Below are 14143 nucleotides of genomic sequence, written 5' to 3' on the forward strand. Positions count from 1 at the left end.
CCAAGAGTCCTACCGCTGCCGATGACTTTGTGATTTTGACTGGACTACAGGATAGTCTACGTCAAATCACTCAACTACTTCAGCACTTCCAAGCTCTCAACAATGTCAAAACACCAGCTTCAGCAGCCTGTTTACAAGCTTATGTGCTGGAAGCACAAGTGATGATGAAAACCTTTCTCACTCAACCGGAAGCAGTTGTGATTGCTCACTCCTCTCCAGTGACGACCGCTCACACTTCTCCCGGTCATTCACAAGATGTTTTAGAAGTGGTTGCACAAGAGATACCTGTCACCTCTGTGACAGAGGCTCCTTGCAGTAGTGAAGCAACAGTGCCCCCAACGGAGATATCAAGCACTATTGTATCACCTGCATCTCCAGAACAGCAAGTGACTGATGCTGATCCAGCACTTCAACCGTCTCCATCTACTGAAAAGTTTATGGAAGATCTCATTATGGATGAACCAAGTGCTGATCCTGGTACTCCACCAACCATATTGGCTGCAGTCGAAACTATTCCATCTCCAACTGTACCATTATTGGAAGGTCCATCGGGTAGCTCTCCAGCCAGTTCACCTGCACCACATCATCGTGAGTCTAGCCCGGTTTCACCAAGAAATGACCCAGAAGGGCAAATGCTTCAGACTAATGATTCTTTAATTGAAGCCATGGCCGCAGCTCTAGATCATACCTTGATAAATCGGCTTCATGAGCTCATGCAAACGGTTAGGTCCTTCTCTCAAGACATAACAAACTCATCCTTATCGGTCGATAATTCACGCCAGACGATGATTCGGCATTTCGAGACCGTGTCTCGAGACCTTGCTCGTCTGTCCACAGAGATCACTAACCATCATCGCACTCAAATCAACACGCTCTCTACCGTCTCCGAACAAGTTATCCGATCCGAAAACCGCCTTCATAAACAGTTGAATGATCGGATGGACACTATGCAAGCCACTCTACTTGCTCAAATCGATGCAAAAATAGACACTATGCAAGCCTGCCTTGGCACTCAACTCACTGAGGTCATCCTTCGACTCAACCAAGGTGATGCCAAAAAGGGGGAAGAAGAGCAACGTAGAGCAGCAGAGGCAAGAAGATGTGAAGAAGAGTCCAGAAGAAAAGAAGAAGCCGACAGAAGAAGAAGAGAAGGTTATAGGTCAGGAGGAGCCAGTTGGTTCAAAAGATGAACAACTTATCTCTTCTTTACTTATCGCAGCTGCATCTTATTTTTTTCTGTAGGCGTAATAAAAATGCTTATTGTACTTAATGAAATTCATTCTCTCAATGAAGTTCATTTTAATGCTTTCATATTGTTCTTGGAGCACTTAAGTTTTGTCATCACCAAAAAGGGGGAAATTGTTGAATCCGATATTTTGGTGATAACAAACAACAACTCATTGTATAGGAATGTGCTGCCAACCATTGTATTTCAGGAATCTACTACAACTTCTACCGGAAGCTTGTCAACCGCCTTTGCTCTCGACCGGCTGAAGTCACAAGCCTATCGACTGACTATCAAAACCAGCAGAGGATAAATCTATCTACCGGAAGCTTGTCAACCGCCTTTGTCTCTCGACCGGTTGAAGTCACAAGCTTATCGACTGGTTATTCAAACCAGCAGAGGACAAATATCTCTACAGGTAGAATGCCAATTGCTTATCAGGATATCTCAAGACAAGTACCTGTGACAAGATGTTCTTTGCAAGATCTTTTATTAAAAGCAGAACCGGCGTGTCAGAAGATATGTTGACTCCTGCAATCGAGACAACAGGTTGCACCAAAATGGCAAAAACACAGAATGACTACAGATAAAGCATTCGACCGTTTATTCCAGTTTTGGACCCTGGAAGTTGTCTGCAGTGTACGATCTTCATGCAGAATCATCAATGCATTTATGAGCATTAAATGTGCATTCAATGCAGCATCAGAACGTTCAAAATAAAGACGTTGATGATTGACCTATATAAAGAGAAGATTGCTCAAGAAGTGAGACTACGAACGAACAAAAAAAAAAACAAAAGAGAGAGACAAGCAATTCAGAAAAATCTCAATCAACTCAATCACTTGAATAATATCAGAAGTCCTCATCTGATATACTTGAGCACACTTACAAGATCATTCATTTGCTGCTCAAATAAACCCTTGCCTACAGTTCACATATCTGATCGTCAAGGATCATCCTAGGGTTTTCAAGCCTCTCGACCGCTCTGCAGTTTGAGAAGCTCAACTCAACTATACTCATTGTTGAAGAGAATTGAAGCTACTCTGAAAGCTTCCACCAGTCTGATAAGAACTGAGAATCTTATCTGTGTAAATCTAGGAGTTTCGGATTAGGCATTGGATAAGTCCTAAGTCTGAAGTGGGTGTATTACAAGACGTTGTAATAACCAAAGTCTTCTAGTGAATTCCTTCCTAAGTGGAAGAAGGGGAGACGTAGAAGGATTAAGCCTTCGAACTTCCATAAATCGTGCCTTAATCTTTACTGCTATTTATCTTACATTCTGCTCATACATTGCATTATAAACTTTGCATCACTAAAACCTCTGAACTATTTCCGCACTATTTAAGTTGTTCAAACCGTTTTAGAAGTTGAGAAAACAGATTAAGTGAACTAAACCTCACTTGATCATTTTGAAGAAGAAGAAGAAAAGTTTCAGAGTGTATTCACCCCCCCTCTACCCTCTGAACCGATCCCAACAACACGAATAAGCAATCTTTAAGACATGAGACTCGACTCGAAAATGTGAGTTTAAGGTGGATGAGTGGCTGCCCCTAAGTCCAAAGAAGACAACTTACCCAACAAAATCCTCAAACTTGACTTAACTCGAGCAAGTAAACCGAAAAGCCCTTAATTTTGTCATGCCTTATCCAAAACCCGTCCCGCTTGAACCGACACTCAACAAACATTCCAAATCATCCCAAGGAATAGGTGGTATCATCAAAAGATCAAAAGAGCAAATTTACAAAACACAAAAATCGGACAGCCCCTTATACTCAAAAAAATTCTGCACTTACACCACAAACTTAAAAGACTCATAACTTACTCAATACTTATCCGATTCGGGCCCATTTTATATCGACGCGACCACAACGTCATGAACTTTACCATGGAATAGCCTAACCCTGCCCAGACCTCAGCCACGACCCTGCCCTGCCCCGTGAACAGTGCTGCCCTGCACACTCACACACCTCCAATTCCAACAATTCAAACACTTAGCCCACTTTCCTCAACTTATCTCCACACCAAACACCCAAACACCTCAAATAACCTCTCTTAGGACTTTTCCCAAACACTTGGGCTACACTCAATCCACACTTTCACAACACATATCAAGAACATCAAGAATTAACCATCAAAACTCCAAAATGTTGAACAATCAATCAAGACCAATGCAAGACCATTAAATACTTCAACATCAAATAAATTTCAGCCCCTACACATGCAACATTTCGAAAATTAGGTCCATATACAATCTGAAATTTCGAATTTTGGCAAGGACACTCAATTAATTCCATGTCAATGCACATATACTCAACATTAATCCACATAAACTCAACTCCCTAACATATTTAGAAAAAATCAGCCCCTACACATGAAAAATTCGAAACCCTAACCTTCTAAAAACATGCATTCTCGAAAATATTGCAAGAAATCATAAGGGTGGGGGTAGATATTGCTTGAATGTGAGCCCAAAGGAGTAGCTACACTTGCCTTTCAACCTTTTACCCAAAAATTTCGAAAATAAGGGGAGATGAGAGTGGAACTTCAACCAAACACCAAGCTAAGCACCTAGGGGAGCTTCTCCGGTGGCTGGGACGGCGGCAGGCGGCGGCGGACGGCGGCTGGGCGGCGGCTGGAGGGGTTGGACGGCTTCTTCAAGGGAGAGGGGAGAAGTGGGCTGCTAGGGCTAGGGTTTGGGAGTTAGGGTTTGTGTCTTGATTTTTTTAATTGAAATGTTTTAATGATAGTGTAAATTAAAAGTGTAGTGTATTGTGTGTAGTGTTTTAAAATTTCACTTGTACTAGCAAAAGTACTACTTGTACTATTAAAACTTTTTACCTCAAACTTTTTGCTATTTTCAAACTTCTAAATTTAAAATTTCAACTCACAACATTTTGATTGAAATTCCACTAACCCGGATTTAATAAAATCCTATTTTATGGAAAATTTAGGAAATAACCCAAGAAAATGATAAAATTGCTTTTTGACCCCTAAAAATTCAAAATTTGCATTTTTGGCCAAAACCCCCCTTTTACCTCTAACTTAAAATCTTAAAATTAAAAATCTTGAAAATAAACCACCGAAGCCCACCGTCATCGCCTTCCTGGATAAAAATTACTAACTAAACAGTTCAAGGCATTTAATTCAAATAAGTCAAGCAAGGCTAACTTTAACTGAAACTTAAACAATTAACTTCAAGAAATTTAAAATATAAATACTGAAAATAATTTTAGGCATGATTTTCAAATTTTAGAAGTTCTTGGTGCTACACCCAAAGTTTCCAAATTATGCGCAATATATTTTTTCCAAATCTGCGACAAGAACAGACCCTGTACTAAGGTCCGTGTCTACCTCCGGGTGTACTCTGCCTCAAATTTTTCGATGAAACAAATGCACGGACCTTCCTCCAAAACATGCACAAGGTCCGTGCCCCCCTTCCATGCTCAGGTCCGTGTCAAGGTTTTAACGCGCAGTTTTATTAAAAAAATCATATCTCAAGTTCTACCCATCGGATCGAGCCGAAATTTGGACAGCAGCTTCAAAACATCTTGAGTTCATTTGGAACGGTGAAGATTGGATTTAGATATTTCTAGCATCTAAAATAATTTTTTTGACCATTGTTGCTCCGTAATTCATTCTTGCGTCTCTTCTCTTGCTCCAAATTATTCCTTTTCCTATATCACATCATAAACTCATGATTAGTGACTATAAAAACCAATTTAATCACTCCAAAAACACCTAATCATCACAATTTAACTCAAATAAATATAATAAATAACATCAAACCCCCCCCCCCCAATACTTAAATCTTGCTCGCCCTCGAGCAACACAAAACTAAAAATAAGTTCCAAGATCATATTTCGTAATGAAATTAACCATGATTTACACATGTATGCCTCAGAAATTAACTTAATGCATGATCAAAAAGGCGTTAAAATGTTAACAACGGAACAAGTTCGATATTCAAACATTTCAACTAGATATATAGCCCCGAACGTGTGTGTGTATGGTCATTAACAAGTATCATGCATACTGTCCACCAATTTCAGTCTTCAGGAAGCATCCATCAACACCTACCAAAGGTTATATGCTTTCTTAAAACCTTCCCTGCATGCATAAAAACATATATACATGCGCTGAAATCTTGACCCATCATCATCCTCAGTCAGTTTTAAGATAACCGATGCACTTGGATCGACACTTTTCAAATCAAGATAATAGTTTTTGATCTTACTAAATTGTTGCGCGATAGTTCCCTGTAGCAACTCAAGAGCTTTCCTCTTAACCATATAAGATTTCTTCCTTGAAATACTTAATTTCAAGCTACTGCGAACCTGATCTTGGAATGCTACAACACCTAACTTTGAGTTAGACTTAAAATTTTTCACAAAAGTTTTTCCCAGCCAACTACAATTAGCGGTTTTATTCTTATTATGTCAAAAACATCCCTTGTGTTTCGATTTGAAAGTCTTTATCCGCCAACAACCGACCCCTAAGCCTCTGCTTATCAACTTTAACAAACTTAATAGACTTTCTCGTCTAACAAATGATTTTCAATTGCAAATTTAGCCTCATCTCTCAAGTCAGGGTTTTTTTCCATCATTGATTGAGTCGAAAATTGAAAATTTTTTGGATTTACCATCCCCATCATCAGAATCCAAATTACTGTCTAAGTCATCACTGTCAACACAATTTTCATCGCCTTCTTCATTCTGCATCCCAGCTAAAACATTATCAGGATTGTCTGGATTTACCATCACCATATCATTCAACATTCCCACATCATGATCGACATTACTGTTAAAAGCCCTATCATCTTCCTCAAACTCATAATCACTATTATGAAACTCATCTTCTTGATCTACATAATCATCATCATATTCTGATCAACTTTCTTCCTTTTTTGAACCTGTTGCACTATTGCTATCAATCTCATCATCACATCGACTTGGTGGTTCGTTGGGATGTTATCTTTAATTGTCGATATCTCTGCATCATTCCCTAGATATCTGTCATTTGCTCGAACTAGGACCTATTTTGTGCCAAAACACAGGAACCTATGTGTCTTTGTAACCTAATTCCTCGAAAAATACATACAAATGAAGCATTTTCATTTTATTTGCATCTACCCAGTCATAATATTCAACATTTCCCCCAATATATTTTTTCAATGCACTTGTGCTCTTCATTTTTTCCATTATAAAATAGTTTCAAACTAATGAATGTATCTCAATGCTAGTTGTAAATCAATACACAAATTCAAAGGTATAGTCAAACAAATAGTTAAATAAAATAGTTTTATACAGTTCATCAATAATTAAACAGTACATATAATAACAAAATCAGTGCTAAATAGAATAAATACCATAGTCCGGGGTGAAACGCAAGATGCTTCTACTTCGTCTGGACATTAGAGATCAATGACAGTAGCTTTTTCTTCACTTTAAACTACAAAAAAATAACAAAATCGATGCCAAATAACCAAAAACAAACGCTTTGGCTACAAAATAATTAAGAAAAATCTATTTTGAATCAACAAAAAGAAAAACAAAGTATACTTAATGAAATCACACCACTAGATGGGATCGGAAACTTAAAAAATGAGTTACAAAGAACAAGATACATAAAAAAACTTACATTTGCTACTTTTGAATTTGCTGGGTTCTTGTCGCTTCCCGTCTCCGACCAATGGACGGTGGTCCGATGGAGTTTGGAGCAAAGGAGAAGACGAATTTTGAGGATTAGGGTTCGTGAATTTCCAAGAATGGTCTGTTGAGGGCTTTAATTTGGGCGTATTTGGGCGTTTCCTGTCTCACGCGTCATCCATTATCTCCTAATAGAGCAGTTGACGACAAGAATGTATATTGAAAATTAAAGTTCGAATAAGAGATATAAATAACACCGAAATATTTTCAGGGATATAAATCGAAAAACACGAAAACAATAGGGACATTTGAAGATTTTATCCCACAAAATTTCGTTTACTAATTTTTTTTGGCTCCATAAATATAAATAAATTATTTTTTTTACGATAAAACTTGTAATTTATTGCAAATAAGAGATATCATCAGTTACAAGATTAACCAACCAAACAAAAAAAAAAATCTCATTCTCTCAAACACAGTGGGAGAAGGAAGAAAAAGCAGAAGAAGCAAATACAAGACAAAAAAACAATCAGCAGCCAGCCATTTATTTCTGTGATAATTAATATCGAACCATGCATCCGGGGAACTTGGACAGCTTGTCAATTAAGCATTGGAAGTGAAGTTGAAGTTGGCACAAGTAGTTCGGAACAAGAAAAGCGAGCCACTGAATCCTAACCTTGAAGCAGCCAAATCGAACTGGAAAAAGTTGTCCTCCAATTGGTACCCACCGATCACAACAGAGGTTCTTGGATTCGACCCTCCATCCAAAAATCCCAGACACAAAACATTGTCATTCACTTCCACCATTGAATTCGAACCAGTAATCGTCCAAACCGCATTCTGTCCTTGCAAAACCAGATCGATGTATGGAACCGAAGGCCCCACCCGGGTTGGGAAGGCGTTCTGGGAGCTGAAACAAACGTCAAAAGGCGCCACAGCCGACACCCGGCTGATGTTCCGGGCCGCGGCTTCTTGAATGAAGAGAGAAGTGAATGCTCTGTAAATGGAGGTTTCCAGGGTGGTGTACGGATTCACGGTGCTGATTTTGGTCCCGCCTTTGCCTTCGCTGTCGATCGTCAGGAGTGTCGCGTTGATGGAAAGAGGCTTGTCGTTGATTCTGATGGAGTTTATGCGGATAAAGTATTCGTCAGATGGTTCGCCTAGCGAGAAAGCCGAAGCCGTGCTGACTGGGTTGATGAACAGCGGGGTGTATGTCAATGGAGGTTCCAATCCTGGGAGGAGGCTATACGGGCCGTCTCCGAAAATTATGATTCCGCTTTCGGACAGGCAAATGGCGAATTTCCTGGGGAAACTGAAAGCCGCTGCCAATTGCAATGGCATACCAACTCGGGCCCTTCCCAGCCCCGCCAGGCCTGTTGCACCCCTTGCTAGGCCCTCGAGTAAAAACGTGGGCGCACACGTGAATATGTAATTGGGTACCGTCGCGACTCTGCCGGGGTTTGACCCGTCGGTCGACTGAAGGGAGATGACGTCCTGTGCTAGCTCCCCACCGGTTGCGGTGCGAGTGAAGGGGTTATCTGGGGTAGCACCGCATGTGTTATTGTTGCAGCCAGGTCTAGGCCCATTGAAACAATCCCCGCATCCAGTATACCTTGCGAGAGAGCATTGGGCTGAGCGACAGCGAACGGGTCGGTACGAGGATGATACGTAGTTTTGGTCGCAATCGACCCACAAAAATTGGCCTCCAAGATGAACAACTAGGCTCACAGGCACCAAAGGTGTCCTTTGGTTGATCTTGGTGACGTACTGAAGGGTAGTGGCATCCTTTTCCACTCGGAGGAGGAGAGCTTTGGGTCGAAACGAGGATTGTGCATCGGAGACGGACACTAGTAGGAACAAAAGGATAGCAAAGATTGGGGCAAATGAAGCCATTGTATGTAATTAGGGAAACTTTGTTAGATAAGATGAATGGAAACACTTGTACTTAAATGTTGCTTCAGCTTGTCATAGTGATGGTGCTAATATTAGGATAAGATGGTGACTTCGTCGAAAATGTACACTATCCAGAAGGATGCAAATTTGGACTATAAATTGCGAGGGCTTTGTGTTTGACTCATTGTTATATTGATAATTAATACTAATTATCAATATTAAGTTATTTTGGAAGCCTAGCTTTTTTTTTTCCCAATTCTTGCAAAAAATAGGTTTCCACAAATTTGAATAAAAATGAATTTTTATGATCAAAGTTACGCACACGATTACACATTGAGATAGTTTTATATTTTTAAAGTTAACTTATCATGTATCTAACTTTCATGGTATATATAACTAAATCTGTTTGAATATAAAGAAAAGATGTATATATGGAGCCGAAAAGTTGACAATTCTCACAAAGAAACTTCTGTAATATGAAGAAAACTAAGGAATTGTCGACAACAATTATCATCAATTAATTATAGCACAATGAAAAATGCCAGCTGTATGCAAAGATGTCAAATACATGAATTAATTAGTTAGTTTTTCGGAAAGAAAAAATATTTGAGTAGTATTTTTGTTTTTTGTTTTTACTGATAAACTTCGGAATAATATGATCATGAAATAACCTTCGTATAATTTTATTTTATTTTTCGAAATCTTTATTAAGAACTTCAAAATTAATTTTTATTAGATGTTCCCTCTTAACAATATTTTTCCCCCAAATTTACTTTCACAATATTTCTTTGTAACTTACGTACAGTTAATTTTGAATTTAAAAATCCAAAAAAAATTATAAAGGTTAGTCCTCTGTTACACATGGAGTTGAATACGTACGTGGAGCGTTTGAGTACCATGTCTCTGTCTTGAGATGAATGATGCATGGAAGATGGGTGGATCCACACGCATTTGAAGTTCTATGGGCTAGCCGTACAATTCCACATATTTATAGGAAGAGTATTCAAGTTTGAATTTTAATTTTAGAAAGGATTAAAGGATTATAATATAATTTATCATATAATAATCCAGGTTAATTATGAGAAGCCATACAAAATAATTGTGATAAGATTTTATTAAATATAAAATGGCACTAGACACACGGGCCTATATTCAAGTCGTGACTGATTGATAAGAGATGTGACATACATTATGCGTAGATATATTAAGTTTCACGCTAGGATTATTAGTTTAAAAGTTGGTAGATATTGAGTTTTTATCTAGCGGGACAATGGTCATTCAATAAGTGGGTTTCATTTATGAGGTTCACGTTGATCTACAAATTATATTGCACTTTTAGAAAGCACTTAAGTGCTTAAGAAACTCTTCCAAACACTATTTTAGATATGTCAATTCGAACCGACCCATATTTTGGGACATTGACGGATACTTGTGATGCAACTTGGGTGAGAATTCTTGATCTCTCAGACAACCATCGATCGGATAAACTCTCTCATTGGTTGATGAATTTGACAAATCTTGAGTATCTTAATTTGGCAAATAACTTCTTCTCTTGGGAAATTCTGAAATCCATCGGCTACATAAAGTCTCTTTCTTCTTTGCATCTAAGGAACAACCATTTTGGAGAAGAATTTTCTACGGTATTGAGAGAGTGCCCCTGGTTGCGTTTGGGGAAAACAAGTTCTATGGAAATAGACCAGCATGGATAGGAACAAGTTTGCCATATTTGGCTGTTTAGAGTCTTAAATTAAATGATTTTTAAGGTAACTTACCTTCTACTTTGCGTCATCTACAAATTCAACTTTTAGACCTTTCTTTGAATAAGATTTCGGAAACTATACCAAAATGCATAGACAATTTCAGTTCCATGAATTCAAAGATAGAGCCATACCCAACCCAACCCAACCCGTCATGGGTTGTGGGTTGGGTAGGTCAACCCGTTAAAAAAATTTTAAAAATAAAAAAATTTTAAAAATTTGAATTTTTTTAAGATATCCTATATAAACAATTACAAATGATATACATATTTAAAAATATATTAACCAACATAAATCATTTTAAATAATATAATTCACTCAAATCTTGTTAACCATATATAACATTTTAAAAATAATTATTATAATATAATTTTAAAAAAAATTAAAAAAATTTGGTGGACCGCCCCGTTTAGGCCAACCTCTAAATGAACCGCCACTAACACAATACTCAACTCGCTATTTTTTTTAATGATGGGGTAGGTTGGCCCAACAAACCCAATCCTAATGGATAGTTCTAATTGCATTTTGATCAAAACGTAACATAGTATTTGTCTGCTGATTGGTATTTGAAAAGTTTAATTCATATGCACGTTGTGTAGTCTTGTCCTTGAACTCTACACGATCAATAAATGATTAGTTATTATCAAATTTTAATTTATAAAACATATATGCCTATAGTTTTTTTTAAAAAATAAATATTATAAATTTTAAAAAAATTAAATAAATATAACAAAAACTAAAATTTTAAATATATAATAAATTGGATTTCAAACCTCGCTTTATTGAGAAGTCGGGGTCTCAGACACCGACTCCTCATTTGTTCTTTTCAAGGATGATAAAGCAAATTTTGGTGATGACACTTATGCAACAATCAAACACTGAACAGATCAGTTAAACAAGTTGAACAAAACCAATAACACAATTTGATGTGAATCTAAGAAAACATTTGATCTTTAAATGTAACTAAAAGGATAAGGAATCTCTTATCAAATTAGTAAGATGATTGGTGATTGAAGAACTACTTCGGATTGTCCATAACAATCTTCAGAATTATTCTCACAATTAGACCAAATTGCATTACCATACCAGATCAAATTGGACGAAACTAGGTCAATGATCACGTCGTGTTAACATCATGTTAATTCAGTCAAAGTTGCTGGAGATAAAGCCAAAACAAGTTCATGGAGATAAAGATGCTTCAATTAATCATACTCGACAATATTCAAATTGTCCCACGACCTTCAATACTATTTTTGAAAAGAGGATGAGGTCACGTGGAACGTTCTGCTTGACTGTCGGCTATCCATGGATGAAATCCTCACCGGCTAAAAATTCGAACGTTGGATGAATCACCACTATAAATACTTGATGAGGGACTTAGTTGTTGTCCCCCCCAGCTCTTGCGCATTCAAAGATTCTAAGGTCATCAGCATTAAGTGTTTTCAAGAACCAGATCAAATCTCGAGATTGCTATCATATACAAAGTGTTATATCAGAGCAATCAGAGTGATCAAGCAGTCAAACTTTGAAGAAGCATTGTTGTAGTTTCATTATACTTTGTAACTCAATCAGAACGTAATCTGAATTAAGATTGTGTTATTGAGAGTTTCTTTCAAGGGTTGATTGGACTTATTTGATGTTATTAATCTATCAAATAATAGCCAATGTGGGTGCCCTAATGCCCAAATGTGATACACCTCATAATTTAAGATTAAACCTAAATAAGCATAAAAAATCTGATTTATGTGAAAAATCGCTTGGATTTGTGTTCGGAAAGCATAAAATTGTAGTCATAAAAGAATATATACATGTATAGTTGAATTGAAACACGCAGAAAACTTTGTTATCGGAAACTTGACCGGACGTGGCAGCCAATTATTAAGGATTATAAAGATAATTTCAAACACATTCTGAAGAAAATTTATCAAACACCAGTGATCGATCAGGCATTGGAAGTGAAGTTGAAGTTGGAACAAGTAGTTCGGATCCCCAAAAGAGTTCCACTGAATCCCAATCTCGAAGCAGCCAAATCAAACTGAAGAAGATTGTTCTCCAATTGGTACGCTCCGATCACCACCGAAGTTCTTGGATTCAGCCCTCCATCCACAAACGTCAAGCACAAAACATTGTCATTAATGTACACCATCGAATTCGAACCAGTAATCGTCCAAACTGCATTCTCTCCTTGCAACACAAGATTGATGTCCGGAACCGAAGGCCCCACCCTCGTGAAGACGACGTTCTGCGTGCTGAAACACACGCCGAAAGGCGACACCGCCGCCACCCGGCTGATGTTCCTGGCGGCGGCTTCTTGAATGAAGACCGAAGTGAATGCTCTGTAAATGGATGTTTCCAGAGTGGTGTATGGATTCACGGTGCTGATCTTGGTCCCGCCATTGCCTTCGCTGTCGATTTTCAGGAGCGTCGTGTTGATGGAAAGAGGCTTGTCGTTGATTCTGATAGAGTTTATGCGGATGAAGTATTCGTCAGACGGGTCGCCTTGCGTGAAAGCCGATGCGGTGCTGACGGGGTTGATGAACAGAGGTGTGTATCTCAACGAAGGTTCCAATCCCGGAAGGAATCTGTACGGGCCGTCTCCGAAGATTATGATTCCGCTCGTGGCCAGGCAAATGGCGAATTTCCGGGGGAAGCTGAAAGCGGCTGCCAATTGCAATGGCAAGCCAACTCGGGCCCTTCCCAGCCCCGCAAGGCCCGTCGCACCCCGTGCCAGGCCCTCGAGTAGAAACGTGGGCGCACACGTGAATATGTAATTGGGCACCGTCGCCACCCTTCCGGGGTTTGACCCGTCGGTCGATTGAATGGAGATGACATCTTGCGCTAGCTCCCCGCTTGTTGCTGTGCGGATGAAAGGGTTATCTGGGATGACACTGCAAGTATTAGTGTTGCATCCAGGTCTAGGCCCATTCGTACAATCCCCACATGCAGTAGCTCGTGCCAGGGAGCATTGGGCTGAGCGACAACGAACGGGCCGATACGACGATGACACGTAGTTTTTGTCGCAATCGACCCACAAGAATTGGCCTCCGAGATGAACGACTAGGCTCACAGGCACCAGAGGTGTTCTTTGGTTGATTTTGGTGACGTATTGAAGGGTAGAAGCATCTTTTTCGACCCGGAGCAGAAGAGCTTTGGGTCGAAACGAGGATTGTGCGTGGGAGATGGAGACCAGCAGGAACAAAAGGATGGCAAAGATTGGGGCAAATGAAGCCATGTTAGGGAAAGTTTGTTAGATAAGATGATCAATGGAGACAAAGCTTGTATTTATATGGTACTTGAGCATGTCACATTATTCATGATGTTCTAGGGATAAAGATGATGACTTTGTCGAAAATATAAATTAAGTATTCCGATGGATGTACATTTTGACTATTTGTGAGGGTTTTGTGTTTGACTAGTTCTTCCTTATTGATAATCTTGCACGATTGCTATTGATGTTATTATATTATATTATATTATCTACATTAATCATCATTATAATCCGAAAGATTGAATTGTAGACGCAACGTTACAACTTGACAGAACTTTTGTTTTAGCAAATTAAACTTAATTCGAGCTCCTCGGGGTATCCAAATTGTTGGAATAGGTGAACTTTTGGCCAAAGG

The 14143-nt window shown here is 38.8% G+C and overlaps 2 protein-coding genes across 2 annotated transcripts; both read right to left on the reverse strand.

Annotated features, from left to right (window-relative positions):
* Positions 1-7240: 7240 nt before the first annotated feature.
* Positions 7241-8857, reverse strand: LOC140882075 (probable aspartic proteinase GIP2). The gene has a single exon (XM_073287823.1). It carries the CDS (start codon positions 8761-8763, stop codon positions 7474-7476), a length of 1290 nt encoding a protein of 429 aa, XP_073143924.1. The 5' UTR covers positions 8764-8857; the 3' UTR covers positions 7241-7473.
* Positions 8858-12304: 3447 nt separating this feature from the next.
* Positions 12305-13801, reverse strand: LOC140882796 (probable aspartic proteinase GIP2). Its single transcript, XM_073288998.1, has one exon. The coding sequence runs from the start codon at positions 13750-13752 to the stop codon at positions 12463-12465; it is 1290 nt and encodes a 429-aa protein (XP_073145099.1). The 5' UTR covers positions 13753-13801; the 3' UTR covers positions 12305-12462.
* Between the last annotated feature and the right edge of the window lie 342 nt (positions 13802-14143).

Source organism: Henckelia pumila, chromosome 2 (genome assembly GCF_033568475.1).
Source record: "Henckelia pumila isolate YLH828 chromosome 2, ASM3356847v2, whole genome shotgun sequence".
NCBI lineage: Eukaryota > Viridiplantae > Streptophyta > Magnoliopsida > Lamiales > Gesneriaceae > Henckelia > Henckelia pumila.

Bases quoted from the DNA above. Each gene is read 5' to 3' on its own strand.
- LOC140882075 (XM_073287823.1), bottom strand. From the start codon at position 8,763: ATGGCTTCATTTGCCCCAATCTTTGCTATCCTTTTGTTCCTACTAGTG.
- LOC140882796 (XM_073288998.1), bottom strand. From the start codon at position 13,752: ATGGCTTCATTTGCCCCAATCTTTGCCATCCTTTTGTTCCTGCTGGTC.